Source organism: Gopherus flavomarginatus, chromosome 23, assembly GCF_025201925.1.
Source record: "Gopherus flavomarginatus isolate rGopFla2 chromosome 23, rGopFla2.mat.asm, whole genome shotgun sequence".
Lineage (NCBI taxonomy): Eukaryota > Metazoa > Chordata > Testudines > Testudinidae > Gopherus > Gopherus flavomarginatus.
This window is the reverse complement of record NC_066639.1, coordinates 14,989,487-15,004,098: the sequence shown is the minus strand read 5'-3', so window position 1 is coordinate 15,004,098 and position 14,612 is coordinate 14,989,487. Positions and strand designations below refer to the sequence as shown.

Below are 14,612 nucleotides of genomic sequence, written 5' to 3'. Positions count from 1 at the left end.
TTCAAATACTTGACACGTGTCAGTCCAGGACCCCAAGGTAGGTGAACTGGGATGTCGGCCATTCACTTCCATGCTTCAGGGCATGAGCTTTCTGAGGGGGTCAGGTAGCATCTTGTGTCACGCCTTAAAACAGAAAGGCCCCTGCCCCGTTCTGAGCCAGCCTGGGGGTACGACAGTGATGCAATCTCTGATTGTTATTGTGTTACAGCGATCTCCGCAATCCCAATCCAGGATCGGGGGCCCGTGGTGCTGGCCGCTGCGCAGATGCATGGTGAGAGGCTGCCCCCGGCCCTGACGGCCTGTTCCAAGGCTGGGGAAGGGATTATGGTATCTTGTCTGACCTCCTGGGGGATGCTTCCGTGAAGGGATTCGAGTGGTTGAACTAGAGCGTCTCTAGTACCTATAATAATCGACTTTAACTCTTACCGAGCGCTTTCCAACAGCAGATCTCAAAGTGCTTTCCACAGGAGATCGGTGTCATTATGTCCGTTCAGAGAAAGGGAAACTGAGGCACGAGGCGGCAAATTGCCCAGTGCCAAGCTGGGAACAAAACCCAGTTCTCCTGTGTCCCAGTTCAGTGGGTTTCTAGCTTGTTTTGGTAAATTTCACACTTCACATTGGGTTTTTTAATCGATTATTATTATTATTTTTAGTTAATTAGCATGTAGAGAAACCCTGACTAGATAGAGGCTAAGTGGGGAAACTGAGGCACAGAGGAAGTGACTTAACGCAGCTGAGCAGTGGCGCAGCAAGGGATAGAGCGCAGGATTCCCATGTCCTCCATCCTGCCAGACTTCCTCTGCTCCTAGTACAGACAGTAGACCTGAGTGGGAATCTTTGGATGAATCATTTCTTCGTTATCGGAAAGTGCCGATTTGTGAAATCCAAAAGCGTTCAGAACAGGTTGGGCTTGGGGAATTTTTCCGACTCGAATCCCAAGGCAGGGGGGTTTGAAACCATCGAAATGAAAAGCTCCAGTCGGAAACAACTTTTTGTTCAGAAATCTGAGCGAATTAAGCCGGGAGGAAGAAAGAGCTTGTGATTGAAGCGAACCGTTATGAGATTCTCCAAATGAATCATTTGGATCATCCCGAAATGGGAAAAAAAATTCTGATTGTTCAGTTCCCGATTGGTTTTTTGAGAGGTCAAGTTTTCGTCCCGATTCAAGGCAAGAAAAAAAAAACTTAAACTCTCAGAAATATTCCTGGGACAGGAGAAATCTTGAAACTGTGGTTTCAGTTCTTTGGTTCGAAATTGAAACCAAAGCTGTAGAAATTCACCAAAGAGATTGTTTCTGACCCGACGTGGGGAAAAGAGAAAGTTTGCTCAGCCCGCAGCCATTGGGGAACTTTGGAGCTTTGCGGCCTGGCCCGAGACAGGATGGCTGGGGTGGGGATCCTGACCTCGCCGAGGTCTCTGCGGGATGGGAAATCCGTTTCCAGGCCTGCGGGAACGGCGCGTCCCCATGGGGTCGGGGCGCCGCCTTCTGCAGCGTCTGCTCTTGCCTCCCCTGCCAGTGCCCGTCGAGGAGGAGGTTGACGGCTACGAGACGGACCACCAGGACTACTGCGAGGTGTGTCAGCAGGGCGGCGAGATCATCCTCTGCGACACCTGCCCCAGGGCCTACCACCTGGTGTGTCTGGACCCCGAACTCGACAAGGCGCCGGAGGGCAAATGGAGTTGTCCCCACTGTGTAAGCCGCCCCTGTTCCTTCCTGGCTGCTCCCCTCGCTCCCTGCCTCCCTGCCCACCTAGGTACCGTCCCTGTGCCCCGTAGAGACCCCTGCCGCCTTTCCCAGGAGGGCCTGGGGCGTTTGGACGCCTGGCACGGCCCATACGGCTGGCGGCTGCTGACAAGCGGGCCAGCCTGACTCGGTTTCCCTGGGCAGGCTGCTCGAATTTGTAGAGAAGAGAGTCTGGCTTTCTCTGAGAGAAGCTACTGATTTCTGCCCGGGCGTGCGTCCCGCTGGGCGTCTGGGCCCACGCCTGGTGTCGGGTCCCTGCCCGGTGGTGGGTCCCTGCCCGGGCGTGCGTCCCGCTGGGCTCCTGGGCCCACGCCTGGTGTCAGGTCCCTGCCCGGTGGTGGCTCCCTGCCGGGCGCCTGCGTGTGGCTCGCGCTCTCTCGGCCTCGCCTGTCTCACCCGCTGCCCCCCGCCCCCCCGCAGGAGAAGGAGGGGGTGCAGTGGGAAGCCAAGGAGGAAGACGAGGAGTACGAGGAAGAGCTGGAGGAGGAAGGCGAGAAGGAGGAGGAGGACGACCACATGGAGTACTGCCGGGTCTGCAAGGACGGCGGGGAGCTGCTCTGCTGTGACGCCTGCATCTCCTCCTACCACATCCACTGCCTCAACCCACCGCTGCCCGAGATCCCCAACGGCGAATGGCTCTGCCCCCGCTGCACGGTAGGGCGCCCGGGCGGGCCGGCCCCGCTCCGCTCCCTGTGAGGGGGGAGACCCGGACGCCCTCCTGCAAGGGCTGGCGCCTCCTGCTGGCCTCCCTGGGCTGAGCACCAAGGGGAAAGGTGCTGCGTGGAGATCGCTGCATTGTCCTGCGGGATCCCAGAGAGACTGGGAGTTTGTGGGAATGGGGAGAGCTGGAAAAATCGAGCAGAGATGCAGCCACCTCTGGGGCAGGGCAGCTGGTTACCTAGGGACCCCTTGCCCGGCGCTGAGATGCAGCCACCTCTGGGGTGAGGCGGCTGGTTACAGAAGGACCCCTCGCCCGGCACTGAGATGCAGCTACCTCTGGGGTGGGGCGGCCGGTTACCCAGGGACCCCTTGCCTGGCACTGAGATGCAGCCAGCTCTGGGGCGGGGCGGCTGGTTACAGAAGGACCCCTCGCCCGGCACTGAGATGCAGCTACCTCTGGGGTGGGGCGGCCGGTTACCCAGGGACCCCTTGCCTGGCGCTGAGATGCAGCCAGCTCTGGGGTGGGGCGGCCAGTTACCCAGGGACCCCTCGCCCGGCGCTGAGATGCAGCCACCTCTGGGGTGGGGCATACCAGCTGTTCTGAGGGAGGGTGACCAAACCTAACCGGACCTTTTTAGGACAGGAAGTGGAGTCCTGCCCAGAGCGCAAGGGGACAGCAGGCCCTGTGGGGATTGGGGGGAGCTGGTGCCCGGGTGGGCGTCGGGGTGAGGGGGAGCGCGGCGGGCCTGACTCTCCCTCCGTCCCCTCCGCAGTGCCCCGTGCTGAAGGGCCGGGTCCAGAAGATCCTGCACTGGCGCTGGGGGGAGCCGCCCCCGCCCGTGCTGGTGCCCCGGCCGCCCGACGCCGCCCCGGACGAGCCCTCGCCCAAGGCGCTGCAGGGGCGCTCGGAGCGGGAGTTCTTCGTCAAGTGGGTCGGCCAGTCCTACTGGCACTGCTCCTGGGCCAAGGAGCTGCAGGTACTTCTCTGGGGGGTGGCGTGGGGGGGCTGGGGGTGTGGGTAGTGTGAGGGCACAGGGTGGGCTGGGGGTGTTGGGGCACATGAGGGTGTGGGGGTACTGGGGGTGGGTAGTGTGAGGGCACAGGGTGGGCTGGGGGTGTTGGGGCGCATGGGGTTGTGGGGGGTACTGGGGTGTGGGTGGTGTGAGGGCGCAGGGTGGGCTGGGGGGTGTTGGGGCGCATGGGGGTGCACACAGAGCCCGGGCCCGAGCGCCTCACCCCCTTCCCTCTCCCCGCCCAGCTGGAGATCTTCCACCTGGTGATGTACCGCAACTACCAGCGCAAGAACGACATGGACGAGCCGCCCCCGCTGGACTACGGCTCCGGCGAGGACGACGGCAAGAGCGAGAAGCGGAAGAGCAAGGACCCGCTCTACGCCCAGATGGAGGAGCGCTTCTACCGCTACGGCATCAAGCCCGAGTGGATGGCCATTCACCGCGTCATCAACCACAGGTGGGGGCCCCCCGCGCTGCCCCGCCGGCCCCCCGCGCTGCCCCGGGTGTCCCCCACCGGTTCCCTGCGCTGCCACAGGTGTCCCCGCGCTGCCCCGGGTGTCCCTGCCTCCCCCCCGCGCTGCCCCGGGTGTCCCCGCCGGCCCCCACGCTGCCCCGGGTGTCCCCATCTGCCCCCACCTCCTCCCCGCGCTGCCCCGGGTGTCCTCACCTGCCCCCACGCTGCCCCAGGTGTCCCAATCTGCCCCCATCTCCCCCCCACACTGCCCCAGGTATCTCCACCGGCCCCCGCACTGCCCCGGGTGTCCCCACTGGCCCCCCTCGCTGCCCCGGGTGTCCCCCACCGGCTCCCTGCGCTGCCACAGGTGTCCCCGTCTGCCCCACGTGTCCCCGCTGTTCCCCCGCGCTGCCCCTGGTGTCCCCCGCACACACCCCGCGCTGCCCCGAGAGTCCCCGCCTCCCCCCCGCGCTGCCCCGCCTCCCCCCCGCTGCCCCGTGTGTCCCCGCCTCCCCCCCGCGCTGCCCTGCCTCCCCCCCGCTGCCCCGTGTGTCCCCGCCTGCCCCCGCCGGCCCCCCGCACTGCCCCGGGTGTCCCCGCTGGCCCCCCTCGCTGCCCCGGGTGTCCCCCACCGGCTCCCTGCGCTGCCACAGGTGTCCCCGTCTGCCCCAGGTGTCCCCGCTGGCCCCCCGAGCTGCCCCTGGTGTCCCCCGCACACACCTCGCGCTGCCCCGAGTGTCCCCGCCTCCCCCCCGCGCTGCCCCGCCTCCCCCCTGCTGCCCCGTGTGTCCTCGCCTCCCCCCCGCGCTGCCCCGCCTCCCCCCCGCTGCCCCGTGTGTCCCCGCCTGCCCCCGCCGGCCCCCCGCACTGCCCCGGGTGTCCCCGACCTCCCCCCCACGCTGCCCCGAGTGTCCCCGCCTCCCCCCCGCGCTGCCCCGCCTCCCCCCCGCGCTGCCCCGGGTGTCCCCGCCTCCCCCCCGCGCTGCCCCGGGTGTCCCCGGCACTGCCCCGTGTGTCCCCGCCGGCTCCCCGCGCTGCCCCGTGTGTCCCCGCCGGCTCCCCGCGCTGCCCTGCCTCTCCCTCACGCAGCCCCGGGTGTCCCCATCTGCCCCCTCGCTGCCCCGGGTGTCCCCGCCGGCCCCCCGCGCTGCCCCAGGTGTCCCCTGTCTACCTCCCGCGCTGCCCTGTGTGTCCCCGCCGGCCCCCCGCCCTGCCCCAGGTGTCCCCGCCTCCCCCCCGCACTGCCCCGGGTATCCCCGTGGCCCCCCGCGCTGCCCCGCCTCCCCCTCGCGCTGCCCCGGGTGTCCCCGTCTGCCCCCTCGCTGCCCCGGGTGTCCCCTGCCTGCCCCCCGCGCTGCCCCAGGTGTCCCTCGTCTACCTCCAGTGCTGCCCCGGGTGTCCCCTGTCTACCCCCTGCACCGCCCCGGGTGTCCCCATCTGCCCCCGTTTACCCCCCGTGCTGCCCTGGGTGTCCCCTGTCTGCCCCCCAGGTTGCCCTGGGTGTCCCCATCTGCTCCCCGCGCTGCCCCGAGTGTCCCCGTTTGCCCTCCACGCTGCCCCGGGGCCCTTGGTGCCCCCTGTCTGTCTCCCGGGTTGCTGCGGGTGTCCCCGTCTGCCCCCCATGCTGCCCCAGGGCCCTGGGTGTGCCCCGTCTGCCCCCCCGCGCTGCCTCGGGGACCCCTGGGCGGCCCTGCAGAGAGCTGGGGCCCCTCATTTCTATCCCCAAAGTCCCCAGCACCGCACTGGGCACCGGGCGGGGCGGGGGGGGGGCGTCGGCTGAGTACCCAGAGCCACGCAGCCCCTTCCAGCCGCCGGCCCCCGTCTGCCTCCGGCGCTTCCCGCCCCGGCGCTCACCGGCTCCCTCCCCGGGCAGCATCGACAAGAAGGGGATCTACCACTACCTGGTGAAGTGGCGCGACCTGCCCTACGACCAGTCCACGTGGGAGGAGGACGAGATGGCCATCCCCGACTTCGACTTCCACAAGCACGCCTACTGGAGACACAGGTACCCGCCGGGGGGCGCCGAGGCCCCGAGGTTGGGGGGCTGGAAGCCGCCCAGCCCCGGGTTTGGGCTTGAAACCGCCGGCGGCGCGAAGGTCCGGAGGGGGGAGAAAATCCCGAACTGGTTTCTCGATCCGTTGGCGGAGGGGCCGGGGGCGTTTCTCAGCGTGGGGCACGGCTCGCCCGCCGGCGCCCTCTGCCCCACAGCTCGCCTCGCCGATTGCCTGCCGCGGCGGGGGGCTTGCGGGGCCCCCCGCGATCTGTGCCCGGAGCCGGGTCGCTTCCTAACCCTGCTCTCGCCCGGCCAGGGAGCTGATCATGGGCGAGGACCCGGCCCAGCCCCGCAGGTACAAGAAAAAGAAGAAGGAGATGCCGCCGGAGGGCCCCCCGAACTCCCCCACCAACGACGTGAGTGTGTGTGTGTGTGTGTGTGTGTGTGTGTCGGGGGGGGTGTCTGTCCCACGCCACGCCCCCCCAGTGTGTGTGTCTGTGTGTTGGGGGGGTGTGTGTGTCCCACACCGCGCCCCCCCAGTGTGTGTGTGTTTGTGTTGGGGGTGTGTGTGTGTGTGTGTGTGTCCCACACCGCACCCCCCCAGTGTGTGTGTGTGTGTTGGGGGTGTGTGTCTGGGGGTGTGGGGGTGTCCCACCTGGGAGCTGGGGTCACAGGGGGCTCCTGCAGTGGAGAACTGAATGGGGCTCAATGATAGGAGTGTGTGTGGGGAGGGGATGGTGTGTCACTGACTGTGTGTGTGTGTGTGTGTGTGTGTGTGTGTGTGTGTGTGTGTGTGTGTGTAGGTTTGTGGGTGGGACGGTGGGTCACTGACTGTGTGTGTGTGTGTGTGTGTAGGTTTGTGGGTGGGACGGTGGGTCACTGACTGTGTGTGTGTGTGTGTGTAGGTTTGTGGGTGGGACGGTGGGTCACTGACTGTGTGTGTGTGTGTAGGTTTGTGGGTGGGACGGTGGGTCACTGACTCTGTGTGTGTGTGTGTGTGTGTGTGTGTGTGTAGGTTTGTGGGTGGGACGGTGGGTCACTGACTCTGTGTGTGTGTGTGAGTAGGTTTGTGGATGGGACGGTGGGTCACTGACTGTGTCTGTGTGTAGGTTTGTGGGTGGGACGGTGGGTCACTGACTCTGTGTGTGTGTGTGTGTGTGTGTGTGTGTGTGTGTGTAGGTTTGTGGGTGGGACGGTGGGTCACTGACTGTGTGTGTGTGTGTAGGTTTGTGGGTGGGACGGTGGGTCACTGACTGTGTGTGTGTGTGTGTGTAGGTTTGTGGGTGGGACGGTGGGTCACTGACTGCGTGTCTGTGTGTAGGTTTGTGGGTGGGACGGTGGGTCACTGACTCTTTGTGTGTGTGTAGGTTTGTGGGTGGGACGGTGGGTCACTGACTCTGTGTGTGTGTGTGAGTAGGTTTGTGGGTGGGACGGTGGGTCACTGACTCTGTGTGTGTGTGTAGGTTTGTGGGTGGGACAGTGGGTCACTGACTCTGTGTGTGTGTGTAGGTTTGTGGGTGGGACGGTGGGTCACTGACTCTGTGTGTGTGTGTGTGTGTGTGTGTGTGTGTGTGTAGGTTTGTGGATGGGACGGTGGGTCACTGACTGTGTCTGTGTGTAGGTTTGTGGGTGGGACGGTGGGTCACTGACTCTGTGTGTGTGTGTGTGTGTGTAGGTTTGTGGGTGGGACGGTGGGTCACTGACTGTGTGTGTGTGTGTGTGTGTAGGTTTGTGGGTGGGACGGTGGGTCACTGACTGTGTGTGTGTGTGTAGGTTTGTGGGTGGGACGGTGGGTCACTGTCTGTGTGTGTGTGTAGGTTTGTGGGTGGGACGGTGGGTCACTGACTGTGTGTGTGTGTAGGTTTGTGGGTGGGACAGTGGGTCACTGACTGTGTGTGTGTGTAGGTTTGTGGGTGGGACAGTGGGTCACTGACTGTGTGTGTGTGTAGGTTTGTGGGTGGGACGGTGGGTCACTGACTCTGTGTGTGTGTGTGTATGTGTGTAGGTTTGTGGGTGGGACGGTGGGTCACTGACTGTGTGTGTGTGTGTAGGTGTGTAGGTTTGTGGATGGGACGGTGGGTCACTGACTGTGTGTGTGTGTAGGTTTGTGGGTGGGACGGTGGGTCACTGACTGTGTGTGTGTGTAGGTTTGTGGGTGGGACAGTGGGTCACTGACTGTGTGTGTGTGTAGGTTTGTGGGTGGGACGGTGGGTCACTGACTCTGTGTGTGTGTGTGTATGTGTGTAGGTTTGTGGGTGGGACGGTGGGTCACTGACTGTGTGTGTGTGTGTAGGTGTGTAGGTTTGTGGATGGGACGGTGGGTCACTGACTGTGTGTGTGTGTGTGTAGGTTTGTGGGTGGGACGGTGGGTCACTGACTCTGTGTGTGTGTGTGTAGGTGTGTAGGTTTGTGGATGGGACGGTGGGTCACTGACTGTGTGTGTGTGTGTAGGTGTGTAGGTTTGTGGGTGGGACGGTGGGTCACTGACTGTGTGTGTGTGTAGGTGTGTAGGTTTGTGGGTGGGACGGTGGGTCACTGACTCTGTGTGTGTAGGTTTGTGGGTGGGACGGTGGGTCACTGTGTGTGTGTGTGTGTAGGTTTGTGGGTGGGACGGTGGGTCACTGACTCTGTGTGCGTGTGTGTGTGTGTAGGTTTGTGGGTGGGACAGTGGGTCACTGACTGTGTGTGTGTGTAGGTTTGTGGGTGGGACAGTGGGTCACTGACTGTGTGTGTGTGTGTGTAGGTTTGTGGGTGGGACGGTGGGTCACTGACTCTGTGTGTGTGTGTGTGTGTGTAGGTTTGTGGGTGGGACGGTGGGTCACTGACTCTGTGTGTGTGTAGGTTTGTGGGTGGGGCGGTGGGTCACTGACTGTGTGTGTGTGTGTAGGTTTGTGGGTGGGACGGTGGGTCACTGACTCTGTGTGTGTGTGTGTGTGTGTGTGTGTGTGTGTGTGTGTGTGTCTGTAGGTTTGTGGGTGGGACGGTGGGTCACTGTGTGTGTGTGTGTGTAGGTTTGTGGGTGGTACGGTGGGTCACTGACTCTGTGTGTGTGTAGGTTTGTGGGTGGGACGGTGGGTCACTGTGTGTGTGTGTGTGTAGGTTTGTGGGTGGTACGGTGGGTCACTGACTCTGTGTGTGTGTAGGTTTGTGGGTGGGACGGTGGGTCACTGCCTGTGTGTGTGTGTAGGTTTGTGGGTGGGACGGTGGGTCACTGGTTTCTGTGGGTTTGGGGGTGCTGTAAGTGCGTGATCTGTGGGGGCAGATCGGGCCCACCCTGTCGCCCTGTGTGATCCCTTGTGCCCCCCGTCCCCGGCTCCCCCTCTCGCCCTGCAGCCCACGGTGAAGTACGAGACGCAGCCGCGGTTCATCACCTCCACGGGCGGGACCCTGCACATGTACCAGCTGGAGGGTCTCAACTGGCTGCGCTTCTCCTGGGCCCAGGGAACCGACACCATCCTGGCCGACGAGATGGGGCTCGGCAAGACCATCCAGACCATCGTCTTCCTCTACTCCCTCTACAAGGAGGTAACGGCGCCTGGGCAAAGCAGCCGGGTAGCCGGCCGCCCCGCCCCAGAGGTGGGCGCATCTCAGCGCCGGGCGAGGGGTCCCTGGGTAACCAGCCGCCCCGCCCCAGAGGTGGGCGCATCTCAGCGCCGGGCGAGGGGTCCCTGGGTAACCAGCCTCCACGCCCCAGAGGTGGCTGCATCTCAGCTCCAGGCTAGGGGTCCCCGAGTAACTTACTGTCCCGCCCCAGAGGTGGCCGCATCTCAGCGCTGGGAGAGGGATCCCTGGGTAACCAGCCGCCCCGCCCCAGAGGTGGCTGCATCTCAGCGTCCCTGGGTTACCACCCGCTCTTTTCTCTGCCCCCTAACCGCCTGGGTGTCTCTCTCTGCCCAGGGTCACACCAAAGGCCCCTTCCTGGTCAGCGCCCCGCTCTCCACCATTATCAACTGGGAGCGGGAGTTCCAGATGTGGGCGCCCAAGTTCTACGTGGTGACGTACACGGGCGACAAGGACAGTCGCTCCATCATCCGCGAGAACGAGTTCTCCTTCGAGGACAACGCCATGAAGGGCGGGAAGAAGGCTTTCAAGATGAAGGCGAGACCCCCACCCCCGAACCGCGTGTGCCTGCTTGTTCTCATTGGGCAGGGGAACCAGGACGCCTAGGTTCTCTCCCCGGCTCTGGGAGGGGAGTTGGGGCTGGTGGGTTAGAGCAGAGGGCGCTGGGAGCCAGGACTCCTGGGTTCTCTCCCCAGCTCTGGGAGGGGAGTTGGGGCTGGTGGGTTAGAGCAGGGGGGCCTGGGAGCCAGGACTCCTGGGTTCTTTGTCAGCTCCCGTCACCTGCCTGTGCCGGTGTCTCCCGGCGTGAAGCGCGGCTCACGGTGCTTGGGGCTTGCAGGGCGCTGAGGCTGGGCAGGGGAGGCACAGGGGCTGGGGATTGCTGAGGGGCTGCCCACTGGCCTGTGGCTCGGGGTCTCCGGCTCGTTAGCCACCAGGCGCCCGGCAGGGCCCGTCCTGGGCGGGGGTCCCGGCTGCCGCTCCCCCCGCTCACCCGGCCCGGCCTTTCCCCGCAGAGGGAAGCTCAGGTGAAGTTCCACGTGCTGCTCACGTCCTACGAGCTGGTCACCATCGACCAGGCGGCGCTGGGCTCCATCCGCTGGGCCTGCCTGGTGGTGGACGAGGCTCATCGGCTGAAGAACAACCAGTCCAAGGTACGGGCACAGGGCGGGGAGTGGGGGCTCGGGGGTTAGAGCAGGGGGGCTGGGAGCCAGGACTCCTGGGTTCTCTCCCCGGCTCTGGGAGGGGAGTAGGGGCTGGCGGGTCAGAGCAGGGGGGCTGAGAGCCAGGACTCCTGGGTTCTCTCCCCAGCTGCGGGAGGGGAGTGGGGGCTGGTGGGTTAGAGCATGAGGGGCTGGGAGCCAGGACTCCTGGGTTCTCTCCCTGGTCCTGGGAGGGGAGTGGGGACTGGTGGCTTCAGCTCTGTCTCTGCTGGGTTGCCACGCTCTCTCAGCTCCCTGCAGAGGACCCTCAGGCTGCCCCCCCCATTGTCTGGGGGGGCTGCAAGCCCCTGACACCCCCCTCCGCACCCCTCCCAGTTTTTCAGGGTGCTGAACGGTTACAAGATCGACCACAAGCTGCTGCTGACGGGGACGCCGCTGCAGAACAACCTGGAGGAACTTTTCCACCTGCTCAACTTCCTCACGCCGGAGCGCTTCAAGTACGTCAGCGCCCCCCCTCCCCCCGCCCCACAGGAGACCCCCGCCCCGCCCCCTACGGCCCCCGAGGGGAGCCGGGACGCAGCCTCGCCCTGGGAATTTCACTCCACCCCCCTTCCTGGCACATGCCCCCAGCTCAAGGAGACACTCCCCCCCCGATTCACCCCCCCACTGGTTGGCTTTATTTTGGGGGGGGGGGGCGCGGGGGAAAGTCACTCCCCACGACCCCTAGGAGTATGGGACCTGCCAGGCACTGCGGCGCACCAAAGGTCGGTGGCGTGCTCTGTTGGGGATGCGAGACCCAAGGCCCCTTGGGTCCAATCCCCCTAGTGAAGTAGGGGGAGTGGGGCTGGGGGGCGCGGGCTCAGCAGGGGGCAGGGCAGGGGGCACTCTCCTCCCGTTAAGGGGGCTGTGCTGCGTGCTGGGGGATTGGCCCGGGCCCGGCGAGGGAGGCTGCCAACGCTGCCGGGGTGGGGGGCCCAGCTAAGCCGGCCCCGTCCGCCTGTCCCCACAGTAACCTGGAGGGCTTCCTGGAGGAGTTCGCCGACATCTCCAAGGAGGACCAGATCAAGAAGCTGCACGACCTGCTGGGCCCCCACATGCTGCGGCGTCTCAAGGCCGACGTCTTCAAGAACATGCCGGCCAAGACGGAGCTGATCGTGCGCGTGGAGCTGAGCCCCATGCAGAAGTAACGGCCTCTATCCGGGGAGGGGCCCCTCGGGGGTGGGCGGACCAGCTAAAGGGCCAGTGCCCCGGGGTGGCGCTGTGGGGCAGGGGGCGGGGGGCTCAGAATGGGGTGCTCTCCCCCAGCAGGCAGGGCTGGCTCCAGAGCGGCACTAAGGGACGCTGTGGGGCAGGGGGTGGGGGGCTCAGCATGGGGCACTGTCCGCCAGCAGGCAGGGCTGGCTCCAGGGTGGCGCTAGAGGGCGTTGTGGGGCAAGGGGCGGAGCTGGGGCTTAGTGGGGGGCATAGGAGATAGGGTCATAGGATGTGCTATGGATGGGATCGGAGAGCCGTTCCCGGCCTTGCACTGTGTGTGTGTGTGTACGGGATGAGAGCAGGGGGTGGGGCTGGGGGCCAGGACTCCTGGGTTCTCTCCCTGGCTCTGGGAAGGGAGTGGGGGCTGGTGGTTAGAGCAGGGGGGCCGGGAGCAAGGACTCCTGGGTTCTCTCCCCAGCTCTGGGAGGAGAGTGGGGGCTGATGGGTCAGAGCAGGCGGGGAGCCAGGACTCCTGGGTTCTCTCCCCAGATCAGAGCGGGGTCTAGAGGTTAGAGCTGGGAACTGGGCATCAGGGTCCCTGGGGAGCAGGCGCTGGGGGGGTCACAGGGCCCAGCCTCACTCTCCCCCCCGCTCCCTGCTCAGGAAATACTACAAATACATCCTGACCCGCAACTTCGAGGCCCTCAACTCCCGGGGGGGCGGAAACCAGGTCTCCCTGCTCAACATCATGATGGACCTCAAAAAGTGCTGCAACCATCCCTACCTCTTCCCCGTGGCTGCAATGGTACGTCCCGCCTGTCCCAGGGGATGGGGGTCTGGGGAGACCCCAGTGTACCCCAGAGGGTGTGGGTGCGTTGGTACGTGCCGCCTGTCCCCAGGGGAGGGGGTTTGGGGAGACCCCGGTGTACCCCAGAGGGAGTGGGTGCGTTGGTACGTCCCGCCTGTCCCAGGGGAGGAGGGTCTGGGGAGACCCCGGTGTACCCTGGAGGGTGTGGGTGCGTTGGTACGTCCCGCCTGTCCCAGGGGATGGGGGTCTGGGGAGACCCTAGTGTACCCCAGAGGGTGTGGGTGCGTTGGTACGTGCCGCCTGTCCCCAGGGGAGGGGGTTTGGGGAGACCCCGGTGTACCCCAGAGGGTGTGGGTGCGTTGGTACGTCCCGCCTGTCCAGGGGAGGGGGTCTGGGGAGACCCCAGTGTACCCCAGAGGGTGTGGGTGCATTGGTACGTCCTGCCTGTCCCAGGGGATGGGGGGAGTCTGGGGAGACCCCAGTGTACCCCAGAGGGTGTGGGTGCATTGGTACGTGCCGCTTGTCCCAGGGGAGGGGGGTCTGGGGAGACCCCAGTGTACCCTAGAGGGTGTGGGTGCATTGGTACATCCCGCCTGTCCCAGGGGATGGGGGGAGTCTGGGGAGACCCCGGTGTACCCCGGTGGGTGTAGGTGCATTGGTACGTCCCGCCCGTCCCAGGGGAGGAGGTCTGGGGAGACCCCAGTGTACCCTGGAGGATGTTGGTATGTCCCGCCCGTCCCGGGGACGGGGGTCTGGGGAGACCCCAGTGTACCCCAGAGGGTGTGGATGCGTTGGTATGTCCCGCCTGTCCCAAAGGAGGGGGCCTGGGGAGACCCTAGTGTACCCCAGAGGGTGTGGGTGCGTTGGTACGTCCCGCCTGTCCCAGGGGAGGGGGGGAGTCTGGGGAGACCCCGGTGTACCCCATAGGGTGTGGGTGCGTTGGTACGTCCCGCCTGTCCCAAGGGAGGGGGGGAGTCTGGGGAGACCCCGGTGTACCCCGGAGGGTGTGGGTGCGTTGGTACGTCCTGCCTGTCCCAGGGGAGGGGGGGAGTCTGGGGAGACCCCGGTGTACCCCATAGGGTGTGGGTGCGTTGGTACGTCCCGCCTGTCCCAAGGGAGGGGGGGAGTCTGGGGAGACCCCGGTGTACCCCGGAGGGTGTGGGTGCGTTGGTACGTCCCGCCCGTCCCAGGCGAGGAGGTCTGGGGAGACCCCAGTGTACCCTGGAGTATGTTGGTACGTCCCGCCCGTCCAAGGGATGGTGGGGGCGTGTCAGGCAGACAATGGTTCAGCCTGAAAGGGAGGGGCTTGGCCCCAGGAGGCGGGGTCAGCGGAGCTGGGCGGAGCTTTATATGCAGATTAGGCCCCACAGACACATTCTACGACTTCGCGTCGATTTCGGTCCGGAGAGGATCCTTTTAAAGCAACGTATCGACACGGCACCTTCTTGGGAAAACGTCCAGCGATTTTACCGTGTTTGAAATCTGAGCCCCGATTGAACGACGGGAAAATTAGCGGGCGCGGCCTGCGGGGGGGGGTCAAAAAACGGAGTGAATTTTATTTAAAAACGGATGAGCTGGGGGAGGGAATCCATGGGTTTTTGGCGAGGCTGTTTCATTGTGGCTGAGGATTTAACGCTGCAGGGGGCCGGTCTCCGTCCCATTACCCGCTCTATGACTGGGGTCTGTCCCAAAGTTCTCCCCTTGGGAGAATCAGCCCCAGCTGGGGCGGGACGGGCGGTTTTCGGAGCTGACCGGCCGCCGTCTTTGCCTCGCCAGGAGTCCCCCAAGCTGCCGAGCGGTGCCTACGAGGGCGGTGCCCTCATCAAATCCTCCGGCAAGCTGATGCTGTTACAGAAGATTCTGCGCAAGCTGAAGGAACAGGGGCACCGGGTGCTGATTTTCTCTCAGGTGAGGGGCCGGCAGCCGTGGTATCGGCCTGGCTCTGCGGGTTACGTCACAGCCTCGTGCGGGTGACGTGGACATTGTGTCTCTCCTCCGATGCCCAAATGCTTCAGGGTCATTAAC

General features: G+C 64.9%; 1 protein-coding gene and 1 long non-coding RNA gene across 2 annotated transcripts in view; both read left to right on the top strand.

Moving 5' to 3' along the window:
- CHD3 (chromodomain helicase DNA binding protein 3) overlaps positions 1-14,612 on the top strand; it is a 62,235-nt gene that overhangs the window by 31,294 nt on the left and 16,329 nt on the right. Inside the window, exons 8-21 of the mRNA XM_050933234.1 lie at positions 209-271; positions 1,518-1,693; positions 2,165-2,398; positions 3,178-3,381; positions 3,663-3,874; positions 5,745-5,876; positions 6,181-6,280; positions 9,198-9,389; positions 9,762-9,962; positions 10,439-10,576; positions 10,961-11,082; positions 11,595-11,768; positions 12,443-12,584; positions 14,364-14,495. Coding sequence (XP_050789191.1) covers positions 209-271; positions 1,518-1,693; positions 2,165-2,398; positions 3,178-3,381; positions 3,663-3,874; positions 5,745-5,876; positions 6,181-6,280; positions 9,198-9,389; positions 9,762-9,962; positions 10,439-10,576; positions 10,961-11,082; positions 11,595-11,768; positions 12,443-12,584; positions 14,364-14,495 — 2,222 coding nt within the window. The remainder of the gene's footprint in view (positions 1-208; positions 272-1,517; positions 1,694-2,164; positions 2,399-3,177; positions 3,382-3,662; positions 3,875-5,744; positions 5,877-6,180; positions 6,281-9,197; positions 9,390-9,761; positions 9,963-10,438; positions 10,577-10,960; positions 11,083-11,594; positions 11,769-12,442; positions 12,585-14,363; positions 14,496-14,612) is intronic.
- On the top strand, positions 6,763-8,712 carry LOC127039519 (uncharacterized). Its single transcript, XR_007771097.1, has 3 exons — positions 6,763-6,815; positions 7,044-7,089; positions 8,560-8,712. It is a non-coding gene; the product is annotated as an uncharacterized LOC127039519 (long non-coding RNA).